At 47.4% G+C, this 15319-nt stretch overlaps 1 protein-coding gene across 1 annotated transcript in view; it reads left to right on the forward strand.

Moving 5' to 3' along the window:
- Positions 1 to 14350, forward strand: part of LOC138166031 (serum paraoxonase/lactonase 3-like) — a 28997-nt gene extending 14647 nt beyond the window's left edge. Inside the window, exons 4-9 of the mRNA XM_069094486.1 lie at positions 397 to 562; positions 5067 to 5187; positions 9272 to 9472; positions 10961 to 11042; positions 11312 to 11440; positions 14100 to 14350. Of these exons, the coding sequence (XP_068950587.1) occupies positions 397 to 562; positions 5067 to 5187; positions 9272 to 9472; positions 10961 to 11042; positions 11312 to 11440; positions 14100 to 14258 (858 nt within the window). The 3' untranslated portion in view covers positions 14259 to 14350. The remainder of the gene's footprint in view (positions 1 to 396; positions 563 to 5066; positions 5188 to 9271; positions 9473 to 10960; positions 11043 to 11311; positions 11441 to 14099) is intronic.
- The last annotated feature ends 969 nt before the right edge of the window (positions 14351 to 15319 follow it).

A 15319-nucleotide genomic window follows, 5' to 3' on the forward strand; every position in this document is an offset into this window, starting at 1 on the left:
TGATGGTGATGATGATGATGGTGATGGTGATGGTGATGGTGATGATGATGATGATGATGATGATGGTGATGGTGATGGTGATGATGGTGATGATGATGATGATGATGATGGTGATGGTGATGGTGATGATGATGATGGTGGTGATGGTGATGATGATGCTGATGATGATGGTGATGGTGATGATGATGATGGTGGTGATGGTGATGATGATGATGGTGATGGTGATGGTGGTGATGCTGGTGGCCAGCATGAATATATGTGCCAGGTCCTGTGCTATGTGCTTTCCCCAGATTACTCTCCATCTAGATCTGGGCCCCTTGGTCAGTCTTTGTCTCTCTGGAAAACCTTCAAAGGGCCTCTTTCTTACATGAATTTGCTGTTCTCTGGATTTGGAAGGGGTTAAAATATCCAGGAATGCACAGTTTTGCACCTGATAAGCCTGGAGAAATCTTCCTGATGGACCTGAATGAGGACAAACCAAGGGCCTGGGCCCTGCCAATCAGGAACAGGTTTGATGTGCAGTCATTTAACCCACATGGGATCAGCACCTTCATTGACAAAGGTAAGACTCCTCTAGGCACCTCTGGAAGGGGTGACATGGGTCCTGCATGGAGGTGCTGGCAGGAGGAGAGCAGAGTGGGGAGCAGCTTTTAGGAGCTCAGTCCTCCAAGGAATTAGGACATTGCCCCAAGAACACTCTAAGGTCTTTGCCTGTTACAAACCCTCTCCCCCTTGGGAGTTGCCCTCAGAGAATTTCTAAGAGGTGTCTATAAGTCTTTGGGTGACAGATGCAGTGCCCAGTCCTGGCCCAAAGTCAGAGCAGTAGGTGGCCTTCTGTCCCCAAAGAAAGGGAACCCAGAGCTTTTTATTTAATTAATTTATTTTGAACTTAAATACGTAATAAGAAAAGAAACAGAAATATATTTTAAACTTAAATACAGAAGAAAAAAACAGTATTGCCACATGCACAACAGAACTTAAGAGAGGATTCAAAATATACAGCAATAACTTTTCATTTCAGGAAAGCCTATACAATAAAAACTGTGTGTTGTGTTCGGAGCTGTCCATCTTGGCTTCCTTGGAAGTTTTCTTTTGTTCTCTGCTGTGCACTTTTTATGTTGTTCTTTTTTTCCCTTCTCCCATCCCCCTAAGAAGGTATAATTAATCACAGATATATTCATATATATACATATAAACATAAATCCATACACAATACATATATGTACATATACTTACATATCTATAATCATACTCATACATAGACATATACACTCATTTACATCTATGCAAGACCATAATGTACTTACTTGTCCTCTGTTTTCTGAGAGTGGGAAACCTCTTCCTTCATAAGTCCTAGTCTTGCCATATTTTTCAAAGCATACCAACTCATCTTTTCCTGCATCACAGCAGTATACGATGCTTACACTGTCTGGTTGTTTTAAATAATCTAAAGCAATATTAATTAATATGGCTGGCATATAGTGTAGTTTCCCTATTTTTTCTGATGATTAAATCTATCTTAGCTTAAATTTTACCTGAGCTCATGATTACCACCCCTGCTTTTCTTCCATAATACTCCTGATCTTTATTTTATTTGTGGGTATCTCTTTATTTCCTATCCTTCCTGACTCCTCTGCTTTACTTCTGCCTACTACCTTGTCTTCCTATTAATTAACCTACCCCCCTCTAATTAACCTATCCCTCCCTCCCTTATCCTGCCATTCCCATTAATCTAAATACTCCTCTATCCCCACTTTTCCTATTCCCTCACTCTTCCCTCTAGAAATCCCCCTCTTATGCTTTCTCACTTCCCCATCCCCTCAGCCTTTTATTACTTTCTGAGTTTAGAAGGCTTGTATATATACATACGTATTGTTAACTTTTTAATCCATTCCAGCTGAGAGTAGGGTTCCAGAACTCCCAGCCCTCCTCTACCATCTGTGTCAGTTCTTCCTTTGCACCTCATTTGCATAACATAATTACTCTTTTTATCCATTCTTGAACATTTTTCTTTTTTTTTCTTTTTGGAGGGGCAGTTGGGGGTTGTGACTTGCCCTAGGTCAAGCTGTTACTAAATGTTAAGGATCTGGGGCAGGATTTGAACTCAGGTCCTCCTAAATCCAGGGCTGGTGCTCTATTCCCTGTGCCACCTAGCCCCCCAAACAGTTTTACTTATAAAAATCCTATCATGGTCAGGTCTGCCCCAATCTTTCTTGTGAACTACCTAATTACTAATAACAATCTTAAACATACATTTTACATTTCCTCATGTAAAAGGTAAACAGTCTGTCCTTATTGAGTCCTTATAATTAGACTTTGGTATGTACCTTATATTTCTCTTGACTAGTGTATCAAATCATCTATTAAGCAAAGTCCTGAAAGTCTGACAATTTATTAAATATACTTTTTTAAAATTCGGGATTATGTTTAGCTTTTCTGGCTATGATATTTTTGGCCACAACTCCAATTCTTTTGCTCTCTGAATATGTCATGTTCCAAGACCTGCAGATGTTGCTAGGTCTTGTGTGATTCTAATTGTGGCAGCACCATATTTAAATTGTCTTTTTTCTTATTGCTTGGAATGTTTTATCCTTGAGCTGGGGATATGGGAATTTGATAGGATATTCCTGTGTGTTTTCCTCAGAGGATCTGTTTCAGGTGGTGACTGGTGGGGTTTTTTTCTTTTGTTACTTTCCCCTCTTGTCCTAATGCTTCAGGACAATTCTTTCTCCTCTCCCTGCTCTTTTTTTTCTATTTGTAGCAGCTGAGTTTTTGTAATCCCCTCTAGTCCTGGGGGATGAGTGGTGCCTCTGGTCTCAGGTCCTTCAGTTCTCCCCTCTGACCTGGGGCCAAAGCCAAGACCTCCAGCCTCCTGGAAGTGCCCCCAGCCAGCGTCCTCCCTGCCCCACTGCTTCTGCCCTCCCTGCACATGTGCTGGTTCCTTCTCACCCCGGGCCATGTCTCTGCAGCCCAGCTGGGGCCACTCTTCCTTATCAGCAGAGGTTTCCTTGATTTTCTCTGGCTCAGGCTGACACTCCTGACTCTGTCCAGGAGCTGAAAGTTCCTGTGGCTGAGGTCGAGATTGCCATGAGCCTCAGTTTCCTCAAAATGGGAATCCCCTCTCCTTTTCCGCCCCCCTGCCCAGGCAGGCCGTGAGGCCCAGTGGCTATCTAGCCAACAAAGGGAGGGGCAGGAAGCCTGGGCCTGAGGAGTGGGATGGGGGGAAGGGTGGAAGACCAGCCTGTGCAGGGGTCAAGGGTCAAGCCTTAAGGGGAGAGGAGGCCAGCTTGAGCATGTCCCTTCCATACCCACTGGTGCAGTTGTAACCCTTCTACACTTGGACAGTGGCAGCAGCACAAAGGACAAAGGCAGGGAGATGTTACAGCTGGAATGAGGTATTCAGGAAGCCCAGAATGAGGCAGCTCCTGAGTAGACCTTCTTCTGTACAGGTGCTGGGGCTGAGACGGGAGGTGGGGGGGAGGGCAGCAGGGAGAAGTACTGCCAAGCTCTGCCCCAAACAACTCTTACCCACACAGATCTAGGAAATGCACCAGACACAATCCACTGGGAAATCCAAAACTAAGAACTGACAATGGATCATTTCTCCATGGCAGGGCAGCATAGGGAGACAGAGTTCAATAATGGGGATGCGATCTAAGCAAGAAAGTTTACACAGAGCAGTCTGTGAGGTCCAGGACAAGGAGATGTCCTGTATCCATGTACCGTGGGTAGGACACAGGAATGAGTATCATTCACTACTGAGTTCTGGGTCACAGATCCAACATAGGCAGGGTACCTGGAACAAGGGGCAGCATCCAGGGAGAAGAACTGTCCTGGCAGGGTTGGAAAGCAAGCAGCAGTGCCATGGCTCTCGTTTCTAACCTCCTGCCCTATCTGAAGCCTGAAGGACAATAATCAGGCCTCAAAGGCCAGACCAAAGGGGATCATTCAGTTCTGGCCCTTGGACCTAGCAGAGCTCTTAAGCTGCCTGATGGTCAAATCCAGCAGTAGTCTATGGCACTGCAACCTTGGCAACCCCACAGGTGTGCCACTCAGACCTAAAACCAGGTCAGGAACTTGCTAAAGTCAGACCAGGAGGACAGTGATCCAATTCTATCCTGGACCAGACCACTGTGGGAGCAATGGAAGCCAGGGAGTAGGCTGGAAGAAGGAAGAAAAAGAGAGTCCCACCAAAACCACAAAAGATGTTATGGTTATAGATATTCTCAGACACTTCCTAGCTGGGTGCCCCTGGGTAAGTCACTCCACCAAGCCAGAATCCCTCCTTCCCTCTGCCTGCCTTGATTCTTCCCAACTGCTCAGAGCCTCTGTCCTTCCCTCCCTCCCTCCCCACCTCCTAAGCTGCCTTGTACCTCATGCTGTTGAGTGCCCTCTACATCTTGCTGTGGACAGCTCCTCTTCTCCACCTGAATGTCAGCTCCTTACCAGTGGGGGCCGTTTCCTTCTTTGTGCTTGTGTCCCCATGGGAGGAGAAACTAAGCAAGGATAAATGGACTATCTTTCACTTTCATTGGGCAAAACTCAACTTCCCAAATGGGGGGGAGAGGGGAGTTGTGCTCACACCCAGGTGAAAAAGATCTAAAGGGCTTAGTGGATTGTCAGCTAAATATGAAGTCAACAGTGGGAAGTTCTGGAGAGGGGTGAGTCTGGAGGGAAAGATAATGAGCTGCATTTGGTCATTCTGAGTTTGAGGTGTTCATGGTGGAAATGTTCAGCAGACAGCCGATGATGTCAGGCTGCATATAGACACCTGGCAGCCTTGGAATGACCCCTGAGCCCATGAGGTCGCCAAGCAAGAGTGTGGAGGGAGATGAGAAGGGCAGGCAGGGCAGTCTGGACTGACACCCTGTATGCAAAAAGGACAGGAGACCCTGCTGCTGCAGCCGGGAGACAGAACAATTCCATGATTCTTCTTCTAGGCAGAGTGGAAGTTGCTTAGGAGCTCTGGTCTGACACTGGAGGTGAGAACAGGCTGGTTCTCTACTCCTGGAAGAAACAAAAGAAAGCCAACTGCTTCTGAGGCTGCTCCTGTCTTTCCTCCTCAGACAATGCCGTATACTTGTATGTGGTGAATCACCCCCAGAAGAAATCCACAGTGGAAATCTTTCAGTTTGAAGGCGAGTCTCTGTTCCACCTGAAAACCATCAGGCATGAGCTGCTTTTCAGGTATGGGAAGGTCTCTTCTCCTTGGCCTGGGGTTTCTCAGAGGGCCAATTGCCCCTCCCCCCATGCCCAGAGAATAACGGACTGAAAGCTTGGTTAGCCAAAGGTGTCCATGGTTTCTCTGGCCACCTATTTAATCCAGCACATAGGGGTGGGATGTCTGTTTAGCAGCTTGTGGCTAGACGACCTGGACTTTCCAGTTGAACTCTGCTACTGATTACCTTTCTATCTATCTGGGCCTCAGTTTTCTGCTCTGAAATTTAAGAGTTAGATTTCAGTCTATCAACAAGCATTTATTAAGTACTTCCTGTATGTCTGACACTAAGCCCCAAGAATAAAATACCGATACTGCTGCCCTCAAGGAGCTTACATTCTAATTGGGGAGGTGGGAAGGGGAAGAGAAAGTAGCTAGCCTAGGGCACAGTAGGGAAAGTTCTGGGAAGATAGGTCAGCTGTGAGCCCTGGAGATGCATGAAGGCAGGCTTGGCTATTCAATACTATTGAAGCTCCCTTGGTTGACTTAATGGTCCTTCAGCTGCAGCCTGAAAGAGTGGATGGAAAGCCAGCCTCAGAGTCAGGGAGAACTGGGTTCAAGGCTTATCTCTAACATGTGCTGGCTGTGTGACCCTGACCAAGTCACTCACTCAGTGCCTCTGGCAGCTCTGGAGTCTATGGACAGGTTCCAAGCCAGTGCTCACCTGCTTGAGTAGCGGAAGGTTCCCCAACCATAGTCCTCTACTCCAGTGAAATCACAGACCTAGTCCCTCCCACCCCATCTCCCCCATCCCTTCCTCTCCCAATCCTCTGATGCCTCTTATGCTGTGGCGTTGGAAAGTAACAGACATTCTATTGACATGTCCTGTTTGTATGATATGAATATGTCCAGATGCACCCCCCCACCCCAGCGTGAGAGCTCTCTCCTCACAAAGTAACAGAGTTAAGCCTGATGAATAATGTGGTAACCCCATCCAGAAGGTCTGCAGCCTTGCTCACTAGAATTCCTCTTGACCTTTCCATGTTTAATGGGGTTTTCTAAATGAACAGAAATCTTTTTTCCCCTTCCTTCTCACTCCTCCACTACATTAGGGAGAAAAAATGTGAAAAGAGAAAAACAGATTCTTTGCAATAAATATGTAATCAGGCCAAACAAATTCCCCATTGGCTGCCTTTGTCTTGTCTGCCCCCTGATCCTTTCGTGTCCATCAGGAGATGGAGAACGTCTTTTCGTCACCAATTCTCTGGAATCTTGGTGGGATGCTGGACTGAGCATAGTTCTTACAGCTTTGGAAGTTGTTTGTCTTCCCAATGTGGTTGGGGTGACTCCCCAGCTCTCCCCACCCTGAATCCCCAGTACTGATGGCATGGAGCACCTGCCCTTGGGCTCTCCCTCCTTACCACTTTCGTTCTCTGACTGCCATGGCAAGGGATGCCCTGGGATCATCCACATTTATTTTTGGCCTCCCTGTTCCCTTAAGGGCCTGCAAGAGCCAGGGGACCCATACATGAACAAGGCTGACCCTGGAAAGCACCCTTCAAACTACCTGGTCTCCTCAGGCTCTGGTGAGGAAAAAAGAGAAAGAGAAAAAACAGGGATGGAGAGATGTGGGTTATGGCTCCTCCCAGCCCAGGTTATACAGCAGTGCAAGATCACGTGGTCAGCTGCCCCCTGCTAGCTTTGTCTCTAGAGGTCACCTGGCAATAACCTCCCAGAGGTCCAGGCCAGAGGGAAGCTGGGGAGTATGTTTGTGTGGGGAGGGAATGCTGCTCTCCTGACTCATCCTGAGCAGGCAGGCAGGACTGAAGAGCAGAGCTGGGTTGACCTTGGTCCAGGGTGACCCTTGACCTCACCACACCTTGCAAGAAAGGAACATGAACTCCAGTGAAGTGGGGGACATGAATGACAGTAGCCTTCTGATCACCAGCTTTGGGAGGCAAGGGTCCTCCCCTCACCCAGGCTGTTTTGCTTTGCTTAGCCTCATTGTTCAGGGCTTTGAGGTGGGGGTTGGGGTGGGAGGCACCACACACTGGCAATGGGTACTCCTTCCCCAGTCTTGGAAGAGGTAAACAGAGAAACACAACCTGGAAGCTAAGTTTCTGACTCTCTAAAACGCAATGTGGCCTCAAGACTGAACTGATCTTACCTTGCTGTAACAACAAACACCCTAGCATACCCAGAATTGCTGCTAGCACAGGTTCTTAGATTTGATTTTCTAAAGGAAAGCAACTTAAAAAGGGTCAATAATACTTTAATCAAACCTATATTATTTACCTAGTTCAGGGGGAAAAGTCAGCACCCTGAACTTCAGAGAATACAAACAGAGGTTACAAGCAGACAAAAAAAAAAAATACAGACAGAGAAACAGATCAGCAGATAAGCTTCCAGCTGTCTGACCATTACATCCACACCTACTCAGTTACCAGAGAGAGAAGCACCAATATCTGGGTTTTCAAAGCTGGGGGGCTCTCAACGGCTGCCCAGAGTGTCATCTGGTCAAGTCACAGAACACTTCTTAAAGTAAGCACCAAAGCAACGCATCACATCAGGGATTATATAGCCTTCTCCTGGCTCAGAGAATGTCACAGCCCTCTTGTCCCACTGCCCAATCACACAGCATCAAGGTGTGGACATTCCTGAAAACCAAGCCTCCCGCCACAGGCTCCATGTGACCACATTTAGCCTTTTAGGGGGCAGAGTATATTTTCAAAACAGGGAAGGTTCCCAGATTCACTTAAGCCTATCAAGGGGCAGGGAAGATTTTCAGATTTCCATTACGATTACACTTGCCCTCCTACCCAGGCTTCCAACTCTTATTCTTTGGGAGCCATCAAAGGTGCCCTCCAGCTCATGATCTCAGTGGCCAATGGATGCCCAGGAAAGCATCTTGACCTCCTTGGGTGTTTTGACACATGGCCAGCTTCTAATGTGATATTGCTGTCACGACTTCTCAGTTTTTACTAGTGGTTTAGACCAACCTCTCAATGTTAGTGTGTGTGTGTGTGTGATATACATATATTGAAAGAGTAAAAGAGGGAGGATGGAGAGAAGAGGGGAGGAAGGGGGACAGAAAGAAAGAGAGGCAGGTAGACAGAGACAGAAAGGAGAGAGGAGAGGGGAGGGAAGGAAACTGGAGGGGAAGAGAGGAGAGGGGAGGGGAGGAAACTGGAGGGGAAGAGAGGAGAGGGGAGGGGAGGATACAGGAGGAGAGGGCAGGGCAGGCCAGGGGAGGGGAGGGGAGAGGGAATCTGGGGCTTTTTTGCGGGCAGACAGGTATTGGAAAAGGCAGGAATGCGGAGCACGTGCCCTTTATTTGGGTTGCTTTGCCATGCCAATCAAAGAAGGTCCAAGAGACTTTCTCCCGGACTCTCTTTCTAGCTTGTGCTCCCTCTTCCTTTCATTTTCAGCCTTCGCTGGCTTCCTTCATGTCCCATCTAAAACCCCACTTTCTATAAGAAGTCTTTCCCAGTCCCTTCAAGGCTCGAGACCTTGCTCTGTTCTTGTCTCCTCCTCATCTTGTGCCCATCTCACTCTCACCTGCCTGTCGGCACTGTAACCCCCATCACATTAACAGGCACAGTGTTCTCCCCTTCTTGGTACCCCCGGTATGGGGGGTACACACTAGGGGCTTAATAAATGCTTCTTGACTCTCCTTGACTTATTGAAGGAAATAATAGTTCTGGTTCCTCCCCCCCCCCCACCTTGACTACTTTTAATGCTAAAACTAATGAGCAAAGCAAACAACTTCTGTCCCTTAAGTGATGGGCTCTGCTTGACTCCTTTTGCTGAAGGTGAATGTGGTGCTTTGCTGGCCTCTCATCGATTCCCTTTCATGATCATTTTGTGTTCTCTTTTCTAGCTGTGCTCTCTGTTTGTTATTTGGGTTATTTTAGTTGTGGGAGGGAGGTGGGGGCCTCTGGAGCTAATTACTAGGGTCTATTGACTCTACATCTTGCTGGGGCTCTAATACCTAAATTAATTCATTATTGCTGGAGTGTTTAGAGTAATTTGATGGAGCCTGAAGCCTGATCCAGATGGTGCATTTACTTTCTCTTCTTCTCTACCTGGCCCATCCCCCATTCCCCTTTGCAGTGTGAATGACATCACAGTTCTAGGACCAGAACAATTCTATGCCACCAATGACCACTACTTCAACAATGACTTCTTAAGAAAACTGGAATTATATTTGGACTTACAGTGGACAAATGTGATTTATTACAGTCCAAGCAAAGTCAAAGAGGTGGCCAACGGTATTAGCTTTGCCAACGGAATCACTATTTCCCCTGACAGGAAGTATGTACATGCCCCCAAAAGATCCCTCCACTGACTCCTTTGCTTAGGGAGGACAGTCCTCTGCCCTGGACATGGTAGTTTCCTCGGGCTTTAGTGACAGTAAATTTCAGCATCGTGAGAAGATTCCTAATGTGGGAGGCAGGTGGTGATGGGCGGCAAGTATATACTGTTGGTGCTTTCTCCCTTAAAACCTGTCCCCACATGACCAGTGTGATGTGAAGTCCATGTCAGAGATCCTGTGACAGCTAAGGAGAGAGTGGGCAAAATCTAAGGAGGTGGACACAAATGGGAAGTCAGATGTGTAGGCTCATTGGAGGTAGAGAAGAGAAGACTCAGGGCAGTGGCATAATTGGGAATCTTTGAAAGGCTCTCACAGAGGAAGGCTAGAGGGGTTCTATTTGGCCCTAGAGGACAGGAGGAGAGACAAGAGGAAGTAACAGAGGTGCCATCTATCTCCCCACAACCTCTGAATAATGATGATAATGACAATAGCTACCATTTATAAAGCACTTTACATATATTCTCTCATTTTTCCCTCAAAACAACAGAAAGGTAAATTGAGGCAGGCAGTGGGGAAAAGACTTGCCCAGGGTCACAGAGCTAGCAGAGGTCTGAGCCAGATTTGATTTAAGGTTTTTGAGCCTCTGCTTTGCCACCTAACTAACTTTACATGTTTAAATGAAAGATCTTTCAATATATATTCAAAATTCCCATTAATTTCCCAGGCAAATGGCAGAAATTGGAGAGTTTTCCCCTCACATAGATCTATATTTGGGGTTAGGATTTCATCCCCCAAACTCTCCAGAAATGGAATGTACAGCTTGAACCAAGCCCACTAAAACAGCCACCAGTGAATCTGAGGTCCATCCTGTATCTCTTTTATTTCTTGGTACAAGGAATTTCAAATGACTTTACAGTTGTTCTCCCTGATTCATGAAAAAGGGAAAAAATGGGATGTATCCAGAGCCTTGGCTCATGTGGGCTTGGGAAAGGAATCTCTAAAGCCACTGCAAGAGATGGGGGGGGGGGGAGGTGGGCATGGGAACGAAAGAAGGGAAGGGAATTCGCTTCTCAGCTTTGTTCCCTCCCTGGCAAATGTCTTCTAATAACAGTTTGCCTGCCTTTGTAGAGGCTACAAATACAATCTTATTGTATCCTCACACCAACTGTGGGAGGGAGATGCTATTATCCCCATTTTAAGGTTAAAAAAACTGAGGCAGGCAGTGATGAAGTGACTTGCCCAGGGTCACACAGCTTGTAAGTGAGGCTGGATTTGAACTCCTGTCTTCCTCACCCCAGGTCCAGTGTTCTGTGTACTCTTACACCACCTAGTACCTTCTCAGCCTCTGTATTTTTATAGAGGATGTCAGTAGCACTTATTACAATTAGTATGAATTGTACGTTCTCTCCAGAATTCTAAGGTGGAGGAGGAGGTCTATGTTCCTTCCCACTGATTTCTTTAGAGGCAAACACAGCTTTCTTTTGAAGGTACATCTATGTAGCTGCGGTGACCTCTCACAGCATCCATGTTATGAAAAGACATGACAACTGGAACCTGACTCAAGAGAAGGTGACGGTCCCTGTGGCACTTCAGGGGGTAGCTTCCCACATAGACTATGCAGTGGGGCTTTTCTAGACAATGAAAATCCTCCATACTTCCAGGGGATGAGGGGAAGGAGATGTCACTCTCCACAGATGACTAGCAAAGTCCATCTGGAGAGAGGAGGGCAGCAGTGGTCTCTATGGGTCAGTCCCAGCTTTGTCTTTTCCTGGGAGATGGAAGGGAGGTCTGAGAATGAGGGAGAGAAGAGTTCCTCATGAACCCCTTTTATTTGAAAGGTTCTCAAACTGGGCACATTAGTCGATAACTTATCTATTGACCCTAACACGGGAGATATTTGGGCAGGATGTCACCCCAATGGCAAGAAGCTGGTTATGTATGACCCTGCGGACCCCCCTGGATCAGAGGTATGGCTTACTTTGTGCTCAGGGGCAGAGACACTCTCGGAAATGAACGGTATTGGCAGGAGGAATAGAGAGATACTGATACTAAGGAAAATCTGCTTCCACAGGAACTGAAGAGATCATGGAGAGAAAGGGCATAGAGAGGAAGAAGAATGGCATCCAGGACAGGGCCTGAGGGACTCCTGCGGTTAGGGGACACGATCCAGAGCAGCCAGAGGAGGGTCAGACAGGGAGGAGGAGAACCAGGAGAGACTGGGGTCTGCCATGAACCTAGAGAGAAGAGAGGAGACCAACAGTATCGAAGGTTGCAGAGAGGTCAGGGAAAAGCCATTAGGTTTGGGTGGTTGAGAGGTCACAGAGAACTTTGCAGAGAGTTTTGGCTGAATGATGAGTTTCGGGGTTGAAGATGAAAGAAGGTGAAGTGTAGATGGCACTCTCAGGGAGTTTAGGCAGCCAATAGATATGAAGCTACTGGGGTTGGTGGCATCAAATGAGAGGTGTTTTAAGAAAAGAGGAGCTATGCTCAGAAGGACGAGATTGAAGATAAGTGAGAGGGGTGATGATAGACAAGGGGAGACCTGCTGGAAAAGATGGGAGAGCATGGGATCCAGGGTGCAAGTTGGCACTAGCCAAGAGAAGGGTCACCTCTTCATCAAAAGCCAGTGAAGGAGGCTCAGTGGAAGAACCCATCTGAGTGATGTGAGATGAAGAGTGGAGAAGAGAGAAGTCCCAGGGAGCCCCTGGCCTCTGGTTTATTCAGTGAAGTATGAAGTGAGGGCCTCAGCTGGGAGGGGAGGGAGAAGAGACTAGGTCTGGACAGGGGACCTATTTGGGAAGTATAGAGAAAGTGCTTTGCCACAGTAATGGCCCAGTGAAGACTGATACTATAAATCTGTAATGGGCCCAGTCAGCTTGGGTTTGTGATTTCCTTTGACACTGAAAACAGGAGAGGAGGAAGGTGAAGAGAATCAGCCAAGGTTGGCACCTGGAAATTGTCAACAGGACAAAGGAGTGATGGGTTTGTGACTGGGGAATGGTGTAGCATGGATTTGAGTGGGTTCACCAAGGCATCCAGAGAGAGAATTGAGGAGAATGTAGCCAGGTCAGGGATGATAACCTGGGAAAGTAATGAGGAAAGGAGGGAAAAGAGGGCATGGTGAGGATGAAGAACAGAGTGAAGGTTTGTAAGGCATTGGGAGGATGGAATGACAAAAGATTTTGATTAGGGAAGGGCATTTCCAAGGTCATTAATGAAATAGGACACATATAGGTGATTCCAAGGGTTCTCTGGTCTCTAAAATCCCGCAGGCTCCAGGTACTTCATGGGGCTGCAACCATGAAAAACTAAAACGAACCATAGTTCATAGCCCCCACCAATGTGTTTTCTTTTACTGGTTTTATTTTTAGGCATGTAATTTAATCAAATAGCAACAGTAACTTTGGTGCAGGGTGCCAGGTACCAGAAGTCATAGTTCAGTTCTAAGCTGGTAAGATTGAAAGATTTATGGGATACTGGGTATTAATAGAACATTTCCCCTAGAACCATGGCTCACATTCCTAGAAATACACACACCTTCATTGGGAGGTTGGATTTGCCTAGGAAATGTGTTTGGAGAGGTATACATGTGGGGTTCACATGTGAACCAGGGAATACATGGAGAAGAAAACACCCAAAGGGGTCATGCTTCAGATAATTCATGCCTCCAATGCTACAGGGCCACCAGAGTCTTCTGGTGAAACCCTCATGCCATTGCCCTTCTCCTGCTGGGCCTGCTTGCTGCTGGTTGGACTGTGAGGTAGTTTCATGAATGCTACCGGGTGTGGCTGTGCTTGGCACTTGGATATGGCAACAAGGGAATGCTGCCCCCTCTCTTTTAGCTTAGAGCTCTAAAGTTTATTTATCTTTGGAAGAAACAGACAAGCCCTTTACACACTAGAATTAGACAACAGAAAAGCACCCAACAGTTTTTCTCCCCATAAGTCCATTTCCAATTGTCTACAGCTGGATTTTCCTTTCCAAAAGATTAAGTCTCCATCTTTAAAAACCAAGCTCTCCTGGAGCACAGAATGGCCAACAAGCTAAGTTGTGCCAAGACACAAACTTTCCGCAAGCCTCTTTAACCTTAAGCTAAAGCACAGTCTGTTGTTTCAGACAACTCTATGACCTGTGGTTAGAAACTCCTTTCTAACTCCTGCTTAATTTCTGATGACCAGAATCACAGGAACATGGTCTGCATAGGCCCTTGAAAATAATTTCATAAGGAAGGAGTCCCTCCACCAGGAGGATCCACTCCCAATCTTTTCTTCAGCTTGGTGTGCAAGTACGTGGCCTCATTCCTCCCTTTTTATGTATGAGGCCAGTAACGTGTCTCACAGGTTTGGCTCACCCTAAATTCTCCTTATCAGGCCTTATCAAGTTCCCCACCCTACACCTCCAGTTTTCTAGTCCTTGGGCAAGAGATGAAAGGTGGGTGAGAAGCAGATAGATACAACATTCTCAGGACTTGGACCAGAACCCAAAAAGAAAAAGAGGCTGTTAGGCTCTGTCTGATTGCTGAGAACTCTCTCAAAGGCAAAAGTCACTGACTAGGCTTGTACCAGCATGAGGTCTTGGTGTGATCCTAGTGAAAACTGTCATGAAGCTGGTTCCCTTTCTTGGTAGGTGCTGCGCATCCAGAACATTCTCTCCCAGAAGCCCACTGTGACCACGGTCTATGCCAACAATGGCTCTGTCCTCCAGGGGAGCACAGTTGCTGCTGTGTACAAGCAAAAAATGCTAGTGGGTACAGTGTTCCACAAAACCCTGTACTGTGACCTGTAAACCAGCCTCTCAGGCTCAGAATTCCTTGCTGGGTAAACCAAAGAAAAGGAAGGCCTGGTTTTCCAGGCAAAAGGCAGTAAATAAAAGCAAATCGGGAAAACCTGCACTTGGCATTTCCTTGGGTGGGGAGCAGGTGGGGAGCTGGCCCCACCCTTGTGTTCCTTGGTACAGTGGGGTGTTCCTGCTGGGCAAGGGGCCAGCTTGAATGGCACTTGAATGGGAGCTGAAAGGCCCAGGTGGGGGCTGCCCCCCAGGGAGCCAGCAGAGAGGGGCCCCTTCCTCCTGGAGGGAGGGGTTTTGTGCTACTTGGGGGAGAGTTCCTTAGAGAACTCTGTAGGGCAGAGTGAGTGTGAGGCACTGTTTTTTCTCAGGAACTTATCTAGAGTCCTCATTGGAGAATGGAGGGGACCCTGGGCTCTGGAAGGCTCCAGTCTAGGGGCTCAAAAGCTGGCCAGTCCTACCATGTTGGAATGACTTCAAGTGCAGCTCCAGGAATGGTGGAGAGTGTCTGTCCATCCAGACCAGCTGAATGTGACCCACAGAGACTCCTCATCACATTGACCATAGGAGTGGTGATCAGCATTTGGGGAGAAGCTACTCATACCCACATTGATGTGAGCCAGATGCAGGGCAGGAAAGTTCTGCCTGCCTTCAGCTAGACTGGGGCCTATGTCAGAGTAGCCAGGTAGAACATGGTCAGCCCTAGGGTAGCCAAGTACCTGAAACTCCAAGGGGCCGGAAATGCCAACTCAGGTAAGATGCCTGTCTTTTCAGTCCTTTTCCCACAGGCTTCCTCCTGTTCTACCCAGACTCTCACTTCTTCCCATGGAATACGAGAAGGAAAACTTTATTCTCATTCTCTCCTGGGCCATGTGGCCCTCCTCCCTTCCCAAGGTTCTTTGTTGCTAAGAATCAGGGTGTCTGGTGGGTGAGAGTGGGCTGGAAACCCAGCATGAAGAACGTGTTCTATGCTTTCTGCCCAGTGCTGGCCTCAGTGGGAGAGTGGCCTCTGGGATGTGTTCCCCAGGGCCTGAGTGTCCTTGGTCTCTCCACATTGGCTC

This window comes from Petaurus breviceps, unplaced genomic scaffold, assembly GCF_028583685.1.
Source record: "Petaurus breviceps papuanus isolate PSGF00001 unplaced genomic scaffold, PetGlider_PUasm1.0 218, whole genome shotgun sequence".
NCBI lineage: Eukaryota > Metazoa > Chordata > Mammalia > Diprotodontia > Petauridae > Petaurus > Petaurus breviceps.